Source organism: Aphanomyces astaci, assembly GCF_000520075.1.
Source record: "Aphanomyces astaci strain APO3 unplaced genomic scaffold supercont1.27, whole genome shotgun sequence".
In the NCBI taxonomy this organism is placed as follows: Eukaryota; Oomycota; class Saprolegniomycetes; order Saprolegniales; family Verrucalvaceae; genus Aphanomyces; species Aphanomyces astaci.
In genome coordinates this window covers 90,715-109,111 of record NW_009798290.1, presented here as the reverse complement: position 1 = coordinate 109,111, position 18,397 = coordinate 90,715, and the positions used below count along the sequence as shown (strand labels likewise).

General features: G+C 48.6%; 6 protein-coding genes across 7 annotated transcripts in view; 3 read left to right on the top strand and 3 right to left on the bottom strand.

Moving 5' to 3' along the window:
* The window catches only part of H257_10211 (hypothetical protein), a gene marked incomplete at its 3' end in the record, with an annotated part of 4,238 nt that extends 3,889 nt beyond the window's left edge, over positions 1–349 (top strand). Inside the window, exon 3 of the mRNA XM_009836683.1 lies at positions 51–349. Coding sequence (XP_009834985.1) covers positions 51–349 — 299 coding nt within the window. The remainder of the gene's footprint in view (positions 1–50) is intronic.
* Positions 350–1,114: 765 nt separating this feature from the next.
* Positions 1,115–3,016, top strand: H257_10210. 2 transcript variants are annotated; one of them, XM_009836682.1, is made up of 6 exons: positions 1,115–1,529; positions 1,575–1,643; positions 1,704–1,850; positions 2,376–2,508; positions 2,553–2,669; positions 2,727–3,016. In XM_009836682.1, exons 1-6 carry the CDS (start codon positions 1,175–1,177, stop codon positions 2,785–2,787), a joined length of 882 nt encoding a protein of 293 aa, XP_009834984.1. In that variant the 5' UTR covers positions 1,115–1,174; the 3' UTR covers positions 2,788–3,016. The 2 variants fall into 2 exon arrangements, with proteins under 2 accessions (XP_009834984.1, XP_009834983.1); XM_009836681.1 differs by having other exon boundaries at positions 2,553–3,016.
* Positions 3,017–3,574: 558 nt separating this feature from the next.
* Positions 3,575–5,562, bottom strand: H257_10209 (hypothetical protein). Its single transcript, XM_009836680.1, has 3 exons — positions 5,254–5,562; positions 4,713–5,203; positions 3,575–4,390 (listed from the first exon to the last, which is right to left on the bottom strand). The coding sequence occupies exons 1-3, from the start codon at positions 5,498–5,500 to the stop codon at positions 3,632–3,634; spliced, it is 1,497 nt and encodes a 498-aa protein (XP_009834982.1). The 5' UTR covers positions 5,501–5,562; the 3' UTR covers positions 3,575–3,631.
* A 3,057-nt stretch (positions 5,563–8,619) lies between these two features.
* On the bottom strand, positions 8,620–10,253 carry H257_10208 (hypothetical protein). The gene is made up of 3 exons (XM_009836679.1): positions 9,626–10,253; positions 9,330–9,573; positions 8,620–9,049 (listed from the first exon to the last, which is right to left on the bottom strand). Exons 1-3 carry the CDS (start codon positions 10,236–10,238, stop codon positions 8,731–8,733), a joined length of 1,176 nt encoding a protein of 391 aa, XP_009834981.1. The 5' UTR covers positions 10,239–10,253; the 3' UTR covers positions 8,620–8,730.
* A 780-nt stretch (positions 10,254–11,033) lies between these two features.
* On the top strand, positions 11,034–13,552 carry H257_10207 (hypothetical protein; the record flags this gene model as incomplete). The annotated part of the gene is made up of 7 exons (XM_009836678.1): positions 11,034–11,294; positions 11,351–11,494; positions 11,566–11,877; positions 11,933–12,222; positions 12,289–12,931; positions 13,066–13,172; positions 13,297–13,552. 7 exons carry the CDS (start codon positions 11,034–11,036, stop codon positions 13,550–13,552), a joined length of 2,013 nt encoding a protein of 670 aa, XP_009834980.1.
* Positions 13,553–14,396: 844 nt separating this feature from the next.
* Positions 14,397–18,114, bottom strand: H257_10206 (hypothetical protein; the record flags this gene model as incomplete). Its single annotated transcript, XM_009836677.1, has 10 exons — positions 14,397–15,164; positions 15,536–15,658; positions 15,718–16,037; positions 16,388–16,475; positions 16,551–16,828; positions 16,884–17,034; positions 17,079–17,261; positions 17,327–17,464; positions 17,524–17,667; positions 17,776–18,114. 10 exons carry the CDS (start codon positions 18,112–18,114, stop codon positions 14,397–14,399), a joined length of 2,532 nt encoding a protein of 843 aa, XP_009834979.1.
* Positions 18,115–18,397: the final 283 nt, after the last annotated feature.

The window sequence follows — 18,397 nt, the reverse complement described above, 5'->3', positions numbered from 1 at the left end:
CCTAGCCGAGATTTTGGTAGCCGAGATGCTCCTAGCCGAGATTTTGGTAGCCGAGATGGGCCTAGCCGAGACTTTGGTAGCCGAGATGGGCCTAGCCGATTTGGTGGAGACCGTGAAGGTGGCAGCAGCCGCTTCGGCGACCGCGACGGTGGCGCGCCTCTTCGTCGGTTTGGCGACTCGTCGGACGCATCTCGTCGCTTTGGGTTCGGCGGCGACCGCGACGGCCCTCGGGACGACGGACCGCCTCGCCGCGAAGGTTCATTCCGACGGGATGCGCCTCCGTCGCGCGCACCCGAAGGTGGCCGATGGTAATGCACCTATAGTAGGACCGTCTTACATCCATATTTAATAGATCCACGTGATGTTAAATATGACGCCGTCGTCTTGTTCACTGTCGCACATTAGTATGGTTGATTTGTATGAGTTTCATTTAGCCAATCATCTCTATTCTGACTCTGCTCTAGCCAATCATATCGCTCTTTTTGTTTTATTTCCAACCTATCATATCGCTAGGGTAGGTTAGGTCATCATTCGGTTGGACCTTTGTGGCCATTGATTGGTGAAATAGGGCCTGAAGTTTCTGACAAGTCTATCCAATCATAACCAAGAAATTATGGGCCATCGGCTTAAATAAGCCAATCATATCCGTTCATTTTGGATTACAGTACCGGTAGTTATTTTGGACTTATAAGCAGTAGATCATGCGAAGTTGGTGTGCGTAGCCAGTCTCTTGTCATGATGGTTATTGCTTTGTAGCCATCAAGGAGGTACTTATGTACGACATACCCCAGCCATTGCGTTTCTCTTGATTTAACTATACTACGATATTGCTCGTGGGACTCAACCAGTCGCCATCCGTTATTGGACTTGGTCATAATTTCAATGGGTGATGAGTTGGGTGGTCGAACTCACACTATTTAAGAATCTCACAAAAGGTGGACCAACATGACACCAACCTGTTTGTAAAATTCACAAATAGTGAACCAAAATTGCACTACAATCATTGAGAATTCCAGTATATACACTATTTAGAAGCCTCGAGGATTCGTCCTCGCGAGAATGTGCTATAGCCAATCATTGTCGCTAAATCTATTGTATTTTAGCCAATCCAATCGTCCCATTAGATTCGAAAGGCGTCGTCGAAAACCTTGATCCATTGTTCCGTTGAACGTCCATGCGCATCAGGAAGCGAAGCCTCGACTTGGCCGACGGAAGCATCTTCCAGCGCCATCATGAGTCCGTCAATGTAGAAGGACGCCGCGGACTCTTCAATGACATCTACATCTCGTTCATCCCCCATGCCACCGAGAACGTTGTGTTCTTCCCCGGCGACGTCCAGCACTTTGACCACGTGATGCGGCGTGGTGCGTTCAAGTCATTCGCTGCATACTCGTACGAATCCATGTGCGCACACTACGTGCGGCGATTCCCGCATGCAAATGTATGGATCGTGAAACCTCGCACGCACGCCAAAGGGGTCAGCTGCTATGACAACTTTGTCGACAACACGGACGGCGAACCTTCCACATGTGCGACCACCTCACCATGTTCTTACTTGACACATCCGCCTGTAGATTCCACGGACGGATCGGCGTTTCTCCATCTCCAACTGCTCCTCGAACACACGACCGCGCTGTTCCTCGGTAGGGCGTTGCATTCATTCTAGATCTTGTCGCTCATCACAACAACACGTTCCTTCGCAGACGCAGGCCGCCAACTCGCATGGGACCTACCGCTGCATCTGCTGGGGTTTAGCCGCGGAGCTATCGTACTCAACCAGCTCATCACGGAACTCGGGTCGTTGCTACATTTGTCGCCTTCCCCCACCCACGTCGATGCTACGTTGACAGGTCCTATTGTCGTTTTACAACCTAAAATTTAGACTTTTGTACTGAATCGCCAAATCCATCGATCGATATTCTTATTTTGAAATTCGTATGGGATCGTAATCACACTAATTTCAGTCAAACACTAATTTAATGTCGTCGATGGTGCGTTTCCTGCATTCTGATTGGCTCAATTCTTTCTTCTGCCGATTCGTTTCTTCTGTCATACATTTGGTTGTGTCGAATATTCATTCTCCAGGTCGCTCCAGTTTAGAATATAACACGACAATTAATATTGTTCATTTTACCTAATACTTCAAAGTATTTGGAGTTTGGTGCTGATTCGCCAAATTTATCGATCGATTCTGACTTGTAGATCGTCCAGTATCACACTAATTCCAATCACACAACACATGAATTCGAAGTCGAATTGGTCAACGAGTGAATTTGATTGGCCACTTGATTCATGTACTGGATTTTGATTGGTTGATGATTGAGCACCTCACTCAAACTTTTCGAATCGACTTTCGAATAATGTCATCAAAGTAGATGTCAAGTCCGGGTCCATCTCTGCCTTCTTTGAGCGCGTGGACACCATCGAATGGCTCGATGGCGGATGCAACGTCGAGGGCCTGACGTTCCCTACCGACGAGTCGGCGTTGGTGCTACTCAATGCATTCCAGTACGTCGTCGCAGGAATCAACGTATCTCTGAGTCTGATTCTAGACACATTCAACTGCGAGTGTTTGCCACGCCGTACCATGTGAAGGCGTCGGGTCGACCGTGGTACGCCAACGACGTGGCCGCGTTTCAAGCCACGTGTCCCCACGTCCATCTGATCCTGTACGACCCTCTCACGCGACTCAGAATCAGATGGGGGGACAAACTGAGTCTGTCTAGGTGCTTTATGGACGACCCACCGTCGCTGGAAAACCATTTTGACGTGCTCTTTGTCCCGTAGTCGATCTCGTGGACATATCCGCATTTGATGAGGATGCAAATATAGCCACCCATCATGGTACAGACACAATGGGAGGGAGTCCGTCGGAACCCCCTGGTGCCCCAAGTGACTGAGCAATCCATAGTGACACCTGTATCGATATGAGTTAGATTTTATGCAGGGAATTCAATATATCGATGGTGAATCCCCATCTAACCAAGAAGACTGTGGGCCAAAAACTATATGCAAAAGCATATTTTTCCTGTGATTCTTGCAATTGGTTGGGTACTGTAAACAATCAAATGAAGTAGACTCATGTGGGGAAGGCGCGGGGCGGGAAACTTTGAAATATACCCACGATCGGGTACCAGTTTCTACCTCTGAAACTAGGAGATTGTACCTGATATGGTTGGTGTACATGTATGTTGTATACCGCTAAACGTTATTCTCAAACAGCATCCAATCCAATCACGGGTTCTGTCGAATTTCTGCCAATCAACGTCAGTCCCTCACAATATAGTGCGTCCAAGTGAAATTTCGTGTTGTACCAAACCGATCCACAATCGATCTGATTGGTTGAATTTCATTGAGAAGGTTTTGATTGGCTAATAATTTTGAGCTCATCGGAGGTGGCCAATCAAATCGGTTTAAATTCCAACGAGAAATCGGCGATCCCGAAATCTGTATCAAATCGACAATAACAGGTGTACGTACTGTACTTGTTAACGTAAAGTGTACAGTAAGTAGTACAGTATACCTCTGCACGTCTACTAATGTGTCGAATAGGTATATACAAAGTACGACAACACACGGGGCAAATATGAATGGTGGTCGCACATTTTTTCAAAACCCAAAATCCATCTTTCTACAAGTGCATACTTTGCATGCGACTGCGCGCGACGCACACGCCGACGATCGTGAGGACGAGGGTCGCGATGCCCGTGGCGACCCCCACGACCACCCACGTCGTCATGCTGGCGCCGGCAAACGTGAGGGAGCCGCCGCCGTCCACCGTCACATTTGCCGCGGGGCCGGCGGATGCGCCTTGGACGCGGATGGGAAACACATTAAGGCCGCAGTTGAGTCCGTCGTCCATCTTGAGCCACATATACCCCGAGAGGCCCCAGTCGACATCGTACGAGTTTTTGAGAATCCAGTACCCGCTGCCGTCGGCCGCCGTGCCGTACCCCACCAGCAGAATCGCGTGGTCGATCTGATCGGAACTTGTGATGGCTCCACACACAAACACGCCCGCCTTGTACTGCTTGAATGTACCCTTGGCATTCAAAGCCACCCCCACCGGTCCTTGCTGCAGGGCCCGCTTGAGGAGGACCACCGGGTCCTTGGTGTCGGTGCATGAACTGCCGTCTACCGCCGGCGCCCATCCCGAGATGTGCGCCGCCGTATTCGCGGCTGGCCGCGTCGAGTCGCAAGAGTTGAGGGGATTCGAGGTATTTGAAGTGTTGGTTGATTTGGTAGAGAAAGAAGAGGAAGTAGGCTGCACGGGCGCGCCGACGGATGACGCCGTGTACGCGTCGTTGTACGGCCAGTCGATGCGCGTCGCGAGGTTCTTGATCTTGTTGGCGGCATCGCTCAGTGCAATATGGGTCATCCCGCCCGCACACTAAATATATATATGTTGGGGTTAGTCTGGAAATAGGGAATTGAAAGAATATATTACACAGACGTTCATGAATCGATGAAATGCCGGCCGAACATTATACAGCCAATCAGATGATGCGTGACGAAAGTCGTGGATCACTGGAATTAGTGTGATTCATCTGCATAATATAAACAAATTCGAAAGTCGTGGATCGCTGGAATTAGTGTGATTCATCTGCATAATATAATCGGTCGGAAATCACCACTGGAATATGGTATTTTTTTTCGAAATATACAGAGAAACGATATATAATAATATCTTGGGGAGATAGGAATGATTGTACCCCTTTGTTCGTTGCGTCCCACTTCATCGAGGGTTCGAGCCACGTCGGGATGTTGCCGCTTCTGGCAAAGCAGTACGTGTACGTGCGGACTTCGGCGGTGGTGCTGCACGACAAGAGCTGCTGGGACGACAGGGACACGGGAGGGTTCTTGGTCGTGTATGACACCGCCGTCTCGATGAGGTCCGTGGCGGCGAAAGCCCAGCAGGACCCGCACAGCTTTTGGCTCTTGACCTCCGAGCACACAGAACGTTTTTGGGGGTTGTTGTCGGTGCACCAGTTCAAGGTCGCGGGAAGGGTGCCGCCGCCGCTGGCCGTGGAAGTCGTTGTCGTCGACGCTTGCAGGCGGCGATCGATCACCTTCCCCTGCATGTTGACCAAGACAGCGTCCAATGGATCCCCCAAGCCAGCCGTGTCTTCGTACAAATGGCGGGGATTCAAACCCAGTTGGATCGTCATGTCGTGGTTCATGTCGTTTGCATGTGTATACACCGCTAGGCGCACACAAGGTGACATAATAGGACACGATGGGATGGAGGGATACCTTCGATGTACTCGATGTGTGCTTTCAAGTTGCGCTTTGCAACGTCGTAGTTGTCGCCTCGATGGTAAGTAACGAGCATGTCGTGTAGAATCCGTTGGTCATTCACCAATTCGTTCTGCTTGCCCTGCCATAAGCATCCCCCGGCCGAGGTGCATTCTACCAGCGTGGCGAACGTGTGGGAGGATGCAGATGTGGTGGAGGCCGCGGCGGAGGCGGCCGCTACGAACGACAGAACATGCACGAGCATCTTAGCCTCGTTTTCCACCGTCGTCCTCAAGCAGAAATGCTTGCTTTCAGCGTTGTTACTTCCACTGTTATCCGGACACTGGGCAAGCCTTTTACAAAATGCAGTACATCTGGCCACATTTATCCGAAATATACCTTTGTTTTTACAGAAACGAACTGGTATTTTTGCTTATAATCCAATTGAACCGTATATAGGTTGCACCTTTAGTACTTGATACTATTAAATGATCTGGATTAGGCCAATTAAAATTAGGATAGCTGGTCAGAGATACTACAGTGTTACTACGTAGTACTAGTATAATACTACTATTTTAATAGTAATATAGTAGTACTATTAAAATAGTATATTATTACTTCAACACTACAGTAACCGGTCAGTTTTCCGGATACTCGGATCTTCCACTTGGTTGGGATACTAGTACCTGATTCTTACTACATGTACGATTACTCGTAAACCAGTAAACGAGTAATCGTACATGCAGTATTGTGAATTCGCTATAAACTTCCAAAATTCGCGTGGCTTCTCTAATCGATATTGAATCACGCCGGAGTTCTGATTGGTTGAATCTACTTGTCCTTTCTGCAAAATCCCACTCAAAAATCAATTAGCCAATAGCGTTGATTTGTGATTCGATTCGACGGGTCTGGAAATTCGTACGAATAAGTATTCCCTCATTAAAACAGTTCCACTGTTGTTTTGACCCGAAATACTGTTTCAATGAGGGAATTATCCTTTTCGCCAGTAGCCCTGTGACCTGGGACTCCGTCCTACCCCCGGTGAGTACATACGATGCTAAATCTCCAGTGCATCGCTAGTCGTTAGTTATCGCTAACCACTGAGATGCACTTAACCCCTAGTAAGAGGTGAGGTGGTCTGAGCATACAAAGTTCCATATAAACCTCATTGAAACAGTATTTCGGGTCAAAAGAACAGTGGAACTGCTTTGATGAGGGAATTGTACAAATTCGTACCGAATCCACAATATCATCCAAATCACTCACAGCGAGTACACTGAATGCTTGTTTAAACCATCATTAATCTACAAACACAAACCCCGAAACCCCTAAAATACCATGCTGCGTGAATCTGAACAGAATCCCATGCAAAAGGCTTCATGACTGTGCATGGCTGAAGCGGATGATATACTATGACGAAGCGCGATATTGAGTCAATATATCGTGCTTACTGTTAACCCCCTCCATTTTTAATGTTGAAAATGGAGAATAAACAATTACACACTTTTTTTAGGTATATCATTGGCTAATATGTTTTCCACCGTCCACCCACCAGGAGTTCCGATACTGTAGTACAAAAAATAGTATTCAGCAGAATAATCTGAACATCGTCCGCGTTATAATTTCCTCTAAGTGGGACAACCGCGCAAGTTTTCGAGCGGGAATGCACGCTCACAAGAGTGAGCGTTTACTAATAGTAATAGTAGCTGTTAACCTGATGTCAATAACAACTTACGTAAACAATCATTGGTTTCATTTGAATTTGCCAAACTCCTAGCCCAATAGAATGTAAGAATGATATTGTGAATTCCGATGAAATTTTCACTTTTGGGTCGGCTTGGCCCGTTATTTGAACCGCCAATAAATTGACGCCTCGTTTTGATTCATCATAAATATTGTCAAATCGATTCGAAACTGGGGCCCTCAGCCGAATCGAATGTCTTACGTAAGAGAATGGATTAATGAACCGCTTAAGCCAATCAAATCACATTTCTGCCAATTCAAACGTTCGACTCGGCCCTCTGCAATTTGGCAAAATCATATATACTAATATTTGTATAGTATAGTTTGTACAAGCTCAAATTGGATCAAATGGATTCGAATGCTATTTGTCATATTACCTGTGTCGTCCATGACATGCCAGTTTTGGCCAAACGCTTCTACTGGAAAGCAATGATAGCGAAGTTAGCAAGCGTAGACTATACGAGATGACATACCCAACCATGTACTAGTATGTTCTCATCAAGAAGACCTTTGATTTACATGTGTATCATTCATCGTTCTTGTGTCTGCGGATCCAGCAAGTCAAAGCTTGTGGCAAATACAAATACAGTACCTTTATCGCTGCAAGCGAAAGATAAGGTTATAAGGGTTTCGTAGACATTTCATAAACCCCTCAATATCTCTAAATAGTATACAGTACATAAATGATGCAATTACAGAGGTTTCGGTTGATTCAAGGTGACGGCAAACGTCATTAACCAGAAAAAGCAAGGTGAAATAACGTTACGTTAGGCAATTTTGTATGCTGCGCAAGGTGAACCACCTTGCGAATTCCATAAATAATTCTGAAATTGTACAGATTCAATTAAATATATCTTCAAGTTTGTATTGATGACTTCTATTTTTCATGTGTTTGTCTCTTTTTGGAATTCGCAAGGCAGGTCACCTTGCGAATTCAAAATTGTCCAATTTGTCCAATCAGATGCCGTGAAATCACGAAAATCGCTGCGTAGATTCATCACGCCCTGTTGCGATATATTCTACTCCTGTCATGGTGGTTGATGCAAGGAGCATTGAGATAATTATGTAGGCTGTGTATGAGAGCAAGATCATGCGATGTGGTATCCCGGACTCGGTCAATTCGAACAGGTCTAGACTTCAGTAACATCACCACTTGCCTGTTAAATCAATGAATGTGGTCATCCCACATTCCACCATCAGTCCGTGTCGGTGCCGTACACCTCCCTACTGGAGTAGTCACGTGGTTGCGCGGGCGGGTGGCGCTAGACGTCTTGGTGGCACCCATCGCAAGTGCTGAAGCTGCCACTTCAGCACTTGCGATGGGTTCCTACTGTACCAAGACGTTTTGCGCCACCGGATTGGCCCACCAGAGCCGTCACGGCATTGCGACCCAACCGAGGGCACAACATAATGTTAGCTATAAGGGGAGAACCACATTGGACATAGTCGGAGTGAACTCATCAGTGCACAATCCTCTCGAGCAGCATCACACAAAAGCTCTACAAAATTCACAGTTCAAAATTGTAACCTCTTCTGCCAGTATTATAGCCAATCGTATGTAAGAAGCAAGGTGTGATGGACTCTGATTGGATATTAAAAAGGAGCAAGGTTCATTAACAAGTCAAAATACAGTCGGATTATTATAACGTTACCGTTGCACCATTGGGTGGGATGCCATAACGAGAATTCTATATACTAGTATGCTATTCATGCAATCGCACGTGGTTAACTAGTAGTACTGTACTACTTACTCTACACCGTGGGCTCGACATAGGTTAATGTGCCGCAGTTTTGAAACTGCTGCGAGTTGAGTCCGTCTTTGGGGGCCAAGGGGTCGATACGAGAGAACTCGATGAAGGACGCCATGCTTCGGAGATGGCCGAGACCGAATTGACTCATGTTGGTCGTATCATAGTCATTCGAAGTCACGGGGAGACCAAGGAGGGCTCGGATGCGCCGCTTGGACTGCTGCTGGATCACATAGCGCTGTGGCCAGTCCCGTTCCCACACCACTGGGCGTTCCTCGTAGTAATGGTACACGACATCGCGAATGGGGGCGTACATGTCATACCTAATGAAAGCAGTTTGTTGGTTGAGAATGCACTCAAAATTCCCCCGCGGTTGGTTGAATGAAGAGGTATCTTTATGACTGCACTACTAAAATTTATCTTTTTAGCCAATCAAATTTCAACCTGTACTCTTTGCAGCCAAAGTTGGCATTAATCACCCAAAATAGGCAACCTTGACTGAAAAAGCTCAATAATAATGTACTAGGCCACGAAGACTACACGGTAGTACGTCGCACATAACTAAAGAAGACGAGTACTTCGTAACACATAGGATGGACATACCCGTGGGTAAATAGACGTGCAGCTTTCGAGTACTCTTCGCCGTGAAACAAAAACGGTGTAAACGGATCGTTCCGCACTTGTAACGCGCCGGCGGCCGAGCCGAAATTGAACCCACCGGCGAATTGACTCACCAAGACTGGCGAGAACCGATAAGGCATGAATTGTTGCGCCGGGGCGCTGTACTGCACCATCGCATCATCGTCAATGGTCTCAATTCGCGCATAGCACATGACCGACGTGGAACCTACATGCATGTATATATCGTTATGATTCCGACACGGAATTCAAAACAGTACTTAAACCCAACCACCGCATAGTCCACTGATCAAAGAGCGTGCGGGTGGTCGATTTGGGGTAGACAGTTAACACCGCCTTGGGGTTGGCTAACGAATCGAACTGGGACTTGAGCTCCATGTCCCAGTGATGTACAAACACAATATGCGAGTCAACGGCCAATGCAAATGTGTCCATGTGCACATCGATGCCTTTCTCCGTCTCGTAGCGCGCCTTGGTGGGCCCTGTGGCCAATGCTGCGTCCAGTGTGTCGTTGCGGCGGACAGCATGGCGGCGGCAGTGGGCTTCCCCCACGTCGGCGCAGTACACGTCCATGCAAGTTCGCTCATGGCTGTAGATCTGATCGAATAGACTTAATGACAGCAGGTCGGGACGGGCCGCGTTGGTGAAGAGCGACTGCAGCGTCTGCGCGCAGCGCGTCGAGTCTCGGTAGTTGGCAATGAGGACGATAGTACGCCGGGATTCTTCCAGAATCGCAAACGTCATGCGATACTGCTGGAAGCTGCGAATGAGAAGAAAAACGAGGAGAGCACCAACGCATGTATGTGCATGTCCGCGGAGCCAGGAGCGGCAAGACTGGCGGCGATCGGTGCCAAGAGGCGCCGATGGCAACATCGATTCATGAAATTTACATCGATGCGATTGGTGGATGTTAAGTCCCAATTTAATCTTACCGGTACTTGATTCGTTTATGATGAAAATATTTATATCCAATCATAACATACCGGTTAGCCACTCTGGTAATATTTTGAATAATACTTCGAAGTAGTACAGTATTAATAACAGTTAGAGTAAACTTCCAAAATTCGCTGGGTTTGCCTAATCAATATTGAATCAAGCTGGAGTTTTGATTGGTTGAATACACTTGTCCTCTCTGTATGAGCCAATCATATGCACTCAAAATTGGATTAACCAATAGCGTCGATTTGTGATTCGATTCGGCGGGCGAGATTGATTCGATGGTCTGGAAATATGTACCGAATCTACAATAACGTTATTAACACTTGAGCTTCTTGCATCCGTGAGTGAACATTTCTTCGTTGGGTTCTGGTTACATCTACTATTAGTACGTCCAAGACTCAGCGCTCGAGTTGCACCCGCTTGTGGTGCTACTGTACTATATTATTCCTGCCATGCATTCACTGTCAGGATTTGCAAGGACTAGGAAATCACTAGCCGTAAAGTATAAATAACATTCGCATTATTGCTATCCTCAAAGTATAGTACGAGTACTGGTCACCACACAAGCTACCATGAGGGACTACTAGTAGACGATTATAATGGTACCCCTCCACATTACCCCTCGTACAAGGTGGACGGTGAGGCCATGTTGATTGGACACGACGGGCAGGGTGTAACCGTGTAACTGGCGAAACGACTGTTTCTCCGTGGGTGGGTGTTGCCACATGGATGAAGACAATCCTTGACAGCATCTGGGCATGGACTGGGCTGTTCAGCTACCGGTTCGACGAGCTCATCTCGACCCGTCGCGGCCAGATCGCCGCCTTGATTCTGGTGGGGGGCGCCATCATCGTGGGCGTGAGTCCCGTGGTGGTCTTCAGCAACCACACGACGTTCTTCGGGTCCCTTTACGAGACCGCCGTCGACATTCTGGACCCCAAGATCGAAATGCCTCGCTCCGACAAGGGCGACACCATGACCTTTCTATGGGTACTACTGTGACCAACCCGCCATGACAACGCCATACATAACAGATGGCATCATAGATATCCCGCGGGTGCACCTTCTCGGTGTTTGTCATCACGTCGTTGTATGCTAATGTCATGGTCGGCTTCGTTGTGGACTGGATCGTAGTCAAGATGGAAGCCGTGGACAAGGGCACCCACGCCATTGTCGAAACCAACCACTCGGTACTAACGAATCCTGTCAACTCACTAGCCCCCAACTAACTCAACTAACTAGCCACCCTTGACCATCTTAGGTCATGCTGGGGTGGGGAGACAAAAGCATGGGGTTTATTCGAGAACTGTGCCTGGCTAATGAAAGCGAAGGCGGCGGAGTCGTGGTCATACTCAGCCATCGCCCGAAAGACGAGCTCGACATGGAAATCCGGACCATGGTGTTGTTGCGAGGCACCAAAGTCATCTGCTGCACAGGCAACCCCCTCTTTGCTGCGGACCTGCTCAAGGTGTCTGTGCACCGCGCTCGGAGTATTACGATCATGTCTACCCATCCCGAAACCAGCATGTCCGACGACGCCCTCGTGCGTGTTTTGCTCACCCTCAAGAGCTTGGTTAGTATTTAACATTTTTGTGGCTAATTATACTATGAACGAACGGTGGTGGTAGAGCCACCCCCTGCAAGGCCATATCGTCGCCGACGTTGGTCAACTCGACAACAAGCAATTCATGCGCATGATTGGGGGGGACATTCTGGAGGCGCTCGTGTCGCGTCACATCGTCGGCCGCCTCGTCGTGCTCTGTTCGCGGTCGCCCCATTTAGGTCGGGTATACAATGCGTTGCTCGGGTTTGGCGGCCACGAATTCTATTTAAACGAGTGGCCAGAGTGCGTGGGGGTCCCCTTTGGTGACCTGTATACCCACTTTGACTCTGCCATTCCCATCGGACTTCGCACCAAGTACGGCCCCATTGCCCATGTTTTTTAGTACATACTAGTACTCGTAGTGAATCGTCCGACCTGTAGATCGGGCCATGTGCTGGTGAAACCTCGTCACAGCCGCCTCGTGGAGCGTGGAGACGCCATCATTGTTCTGGCCGAAGACAACGATTCGTATACAGCGTTACTCCATCCAGTGCAGATCCCGTGGTCCGATTATCATCGTTCGTTTCAGAAACAACCGCTGCCTCCGCCCCCCAGACGAATCCTATTGTGCGGATGGCGGCGGGACCTTCACACGATCCTCCACCTGTTGCAGCATTTGTCCCAGCCGGGAACGGTTGTAGACTTGGTGAACCCCACAGATATCGACGAACGACTCGACACATTTCGAGCGGACGGCCTTGACTTGGACTCCCTGACAAACCTCAACGTGGCGCACATTGTGGGAAATTCCGCGTCGAAACGCCAGCTCACCAACGTCCACGTAGCGTCGTACGATTGCATCATGGTCGTGACAGACAAGGACCACGAAGACGAACCCATGGGCAGCGATTCGCACATCCTCAAGAGCGTCATGCTGCTGCGGTCGCTCGAGTTGAAGCAAAGTCGGCGGGTGTTTCACCAAGTGCCGTGCGTGGCCGAAGTGCTGGACACGCGTACTCAAAAGACCATTGCGCACAACCCGCTGATCGACGGCACCGCCGAATGGATTAACTCGAACGACTTGGTATGCTATGTTATTTTACATCGAGTTTGTGGTCGTTGGCTTTATAGATACATTTTTTTCATGTTTTCCCAATATATATATATATGTTTTCCCAATATATATATATGTATTTACAATGCTGGGCGTGTATGTAGGTGAGCCGCATGTTGGCCATGATATCGGAGAATCGGTTTGTGAATGCCGTCTTTGACGACGTGCTGGGCGATCATGGCAGCACATTTGACGTGTTGCCAGCCTCTCGGTACGATATATATCCGTTCAAATTTCTCATGGTTTTGGAATTTGTTTTGTCATTCTGAAATGTATATTTATGTAAATATATCGATAGATACGCCGAATCGGGTGAATGTAAAATATATCGATAGATACGCCGAATCGGGTGAAAAAATCAACTTTTGGCAACTCGCGCAGCGGGCGTCAGTCCAGTACGACGAAATCGTATGCGGGTATGTGTACATGACCAAAGCTGGCCACGATGTCGCGCCAGTGGTGCTCAATCCCCGCGATAAAGTAACCCCTCGTTACTGGGACAAATTCTGCGTCGTCGTACTGCGAGACTCAGCCCAACGCACGACATTCACGGAGAAGCAAGCGTTGCGGTGGAAGGTCCATGTGGTATGACTAACTATATCGTACCTTTATTGTGCTTTTCACACAAATTTGGGCTTTTAAGCCAATTAGCAAAAGCAATTGACTCTATTTAAGCTTGTACAAACTATGCAATGCAAGCTTTAGTATATATGAGGTTTTGCCCAATGCGGATGGACTCAACCGAATATGTAATTTCGATTGGCAGAAATTCATCGGAACGTGATTTGATTGGCTTAGACAGTTCATTAGTCTGAGGGCTCCAGTTTCGAATCGATTAAACAATATGACTAACGTTAACTAGATTTGGCTTTCGTTGATGTCTCAACCGTGATGTGAATCGAATAGTTGCGGTCGTTTGGTAGTCCCACTAAGTCAACTACTAACCGCCCAAAAGCCCCGCCATGCAAAGCTCGACCTTTGAACACTGTAACAACAACCAACAACAGAAGAGATCCGTGCGAGTTTGACACCGAAACGATGCTGCCTTGCTTGGCCAGTCCTCGGAATCACGAGCAGGACGATGACGTTATCACGGTGACCACCGGAAGTTCCATCGGCGACGTCGCGTTCACCATATCAAACGAAGTGGCAACAACAAGTCCCCTTGCAGCAACCTCGGCCTCTGAAACAGCACCTGACGCGACGTTCACTTCCCATCCAAGACAAATCACACCGTGGGAAGCTGCCAACCGAATAGAAGACGAACTGGCCAATGTGCAGCAAGCGCTGGCATTTTTGGCGTCCGCGACGACGGCTCCTGCCATGATATCCTCTTTAGATCTGTCGTCATCGTCGTCGTCCCCTTATAGAACACCAACACCTAGAACACCAACACCACTAGGGTGTAAAGTAACCCCATCCTTATTTTAACTTATCATAAATACGACACTTGTCGTCCTGGTAGACCCAACCCGGCCACGACGTCTTCTATCTCCTCAGTCATGCCCCACAACTCTGTCAATCTTGCCTTGATCGGTCGTCGAAACATGCGGCGGTCAGGTGCTTGCGTGCTTAGCCACGGTGTCACAGCGTTGTAACGCTGTTGTTGTCTCCGGATTGTATCGCTGGACCCCTGGAGCAGCTGCGTGTCGGGGGGCATAGAGCCCCACCTCCCACAGAACGAAGAAGTTGCCGTGTGACTGGACTGTTTCAAGTGCCGAAAGCTGCTGTGCATTGCCAAGTCTTCCAGCCGTGGAATGACCTGAACCTCGTCGTCTTGAGCTGGCGTGTCGCCGCCGCCTTGTTCATTGATGGCATCGCGACCGTGCTTGTGCGCCAACACTTGCCACAGCGCGGTGCACGCCAACTGCATGCGCTTGACGTTTTTCTCCCGTCTGCCTTCGCACAATATGACTAAGTCCATCTTGTCCCAATACGAATAAACGCCGGTCTTGTCTGATGGGTTGAGCTGCGTGGGCTCGTCGGCGTAGCTGGACGACATGTGCGGCTGGAATCCGCACACAATTTCGTCCATTTGCTGGGCGCGCAGGACGAGGTCGTGGAAGCTGATTCGTTCGTGCTTGTCGAGCAAATACCGGGAGGCGGGCACGACGTCCAGCGTCGCCCCCTTTCCGCTGAGCAGTTCGTCCAGTATGCCTTTGACGTGGCGGTTCTCACACACCATCGCCAGCATGCGACTGATCTACGACCATGATTGGAATCAAAAACTGATATGTATCGACTCTGTGGAGGATGACGGAATCAAAAATGATAAATATCTGTTGTATGACGATGTGATCGGAAAATGATATGTGTCCACAGACTGGATGATGACGTGATTAATACTGTGTACATCAATACTTGAGGATGACGTGATCAAACAAACTTGATGCCAGGAGAAAAAAATGATATGTAGGTATCGATGATGATAACATGGACACATAATGATATATTTGTCGATACTAGCTACAATGACGTGATCTAAACATTGATGACGTGATCAAAATCAATGACGATGACGTGATCCATCATGGATACGACGTGCTAAACGAGAGACGGATGGTGGGTTCGTACCAGTTCGTTGGTTTGGACAAACTCACTGCTGTCCCGGATCTGTTTATTTTGGAGGATGGTTTTTTGGGTGCGCGGGTCCAGCACTTCGGCAATGCACGGTATCTTTCGCTGGCGTTGTTGTAACTAGTCCACTCGTTAGTTGATTACCGGAAGTTGCTATAGTTAACTAGTCAACAACCTACCTCGGCGACCTCAGAATGGACAAACAATTGCTTGGTGCGGTAGGATTGCTGTTCGATCTCGACACTCCGCAGCACCAGCACCGTCGCCAACACGTGCGAGTCACTCGCGAGGATATCGCTCTCCCTCGATGCATCGCACACGACAATGTACGAGTCAAAATCGTGCAATTGGATCGGACTGACATGGCGCCGGACAGCGGCATTGCCTTCTAAATGCACCAGCGAGATGTTGGACAGGGAACTCACGTCCATTCCGTCGTCCAGTAACATGGCCACCCGCGCCTCGACCGATACTTCGTTTAATAAGTACACCACCGTGCCTAATATGTAAAACGATCAAGATCTTTATACAATTTATAGATATCCAAAACGTAGTTCCCTTAGTTTAAAAATAGGCAGAAAATGAAATAAAAACAAAACTCCCAGCGTCCAATATAGAGCCCAATATAATTTTAAATTCAGCCTCAAAAAATTAAATCCTTTATTTCTGGGCAAACTAGGGAGTTGTACAGACAAGGCAATATTTAAGTAAATAGTACTAGTAGATTTGATGCCATTGTACTAGTAATATTGATCTTTAAAAAAAGACCCCTATTTTTTAAATATAATACTTCGAAGTAGTATGTAATACAAAAGGTCGTCATAAATCATGCTGTCGATGTGCTAGTACCTGGTGCGGACAACGTATCCAAGAGGCGCAACATGTCGCGGAGATCCCGTCGCCATCCGCAGACTAGAATCTTCTGGCGGGTTTTGGGCTTCATTGGAGCGGGAAAGAGGTCGCCAGTCGGGACTTTTTCTGCTGATTTTGTGTCCGCCTTGGATGTTTGGACGGTGGGCATTGAAGTAGGGGTTGTAGTGGGACTGGCTGTGTCGGGCGCTTTTGGTTTATACGAGTCATTGTCTTCTGCGAGCACGAGAAGTGCCTCACCAGGCTGCATGCGATGCCCCATGGCAGGCAGCAAGTGCACATGTCCTTTGACGTCTCGGTACCCGATGGGGATGGCATCGCGGAACCAGTGGGTCAGCAGGGCAAATGGAACGCCCACGCATTCCGGCCACACTTCAAAGTAGAATTCGTTGCCAGAAAACCCCAACAGGGTGGCGTACACTACAAAGAACGAACGACAGGGTTCAATTGAACCAAAACATGACAGGCAACCAACCTTTGGCCAGCCCTGGCGATCGACTGCACAAGACAATCAATCGCCCCATGATGTCATTCGATACGAGGGTTTCCAAGTTGGCCCCCCCGACCAACTGAATCAGCGCATCGTTGTCAATGTCGCTCGTGTCAGCAACCACGTGGCCCTTCACCTGCACATGTGTTGGCATCTGCAAAAACGTACGGTATACTTTACCTCTGGAAGGCTATCGATGGCGAGGATGACACGCAAGAGGTTGGCGTCACTTTTCCCAGAGTCGTGGTCGGTGCCCAAAATGCAAATGCTGCGGGCTGTGTGCGCCGACACCATGTTGAGGTCTGTAACAAGCAGGGGGTTTCCCGTTCGGTAGATCACTCGCGTTCCCAGCCGCGTGGGTAACTACTCACAGCATAATTGACTCTCCCCAACAAAGCAAGCTAGATGACGACACAAAAAGCAGATACTTGGGAATCGCAGGTGGCAGCCATACGCTCGTTGCTCATGTCTGCCAGGACCACGACCACGCCCCCACCTTCGCTTTCGTTGGCGTGGCAAATCTCCTGAATGAACGGAATCGCCTTGTCCGACCACCCCAGCAGGAGCTAGTCAAACGTTAGCCATCGTTGAGAGGAGTGTGTATCCGGCTCGGTTATAATGCTACCGTGTGGTTAATCTCGACGACAGTCGTGCGGCCGTGCTTGAGCTGGTCCATCTTTTCCCGGATCGAATCGACCACGAACGCTACAACGACTGCAAAGTACACAAACCCGATGATAGTCAGGAAAAACGCGACCGCTTTTTGCTCCTACAATCAACATATTGGTGAATAAACCAATGCTGGTTTGTCATATTGCGGACGAAACCACAGATCGTTTGACGTAGGATCCTTCTCGACACAGGCAGCGTCACGTACGTGCGTTTCTGCGTGGTTCTGGGTGCCCGTGTCCGTCATGTACGTCCACACGCGCCAGACAGAGTCCCCGTACGGATTGTGTCCTGCTACCTGGACAATCGGTCCCAACGAAAATGCCATCACCACACACACAACCACGAGCAAAATGGCTTGGCCTTGGTTGGTGGAAATGAATGTGTCAACAAGGTACCACCACCGATCATGCCATCGCATCAGAGGGACCATATGAGGCTGGTCGAGCTCGTCAGGTGGAGTCGCATCCCCCTCCAAGATCGGGACAAGGGCGTTGCCCACAGAGGTGGTCCCCCGAGAGAGGATCTCGTCTGCAGAGGCGACCATCGAAATGATTAAAACACAGAGCGCGCCGTTTCAAACGGTTCAACCGTGTACCGGTAACTGTTGTTGGACACCCACAATAGTAACGTTAGCGTTGTTATGGTACGCAAGTTTCAGAGATATATCTTCAGGCTTGGAGGGAAAGTGTGTGGTAGAATGCTGCCTCAGCCTTGAGGGACATGAACATATGCACCCGTGTAAATATGATGCAAGGGGGGCATTCTCCATGAATCCGAACAAGCTGTTAGAGGGTACAGTACTTCTATTGTATGATATGCATGTCATG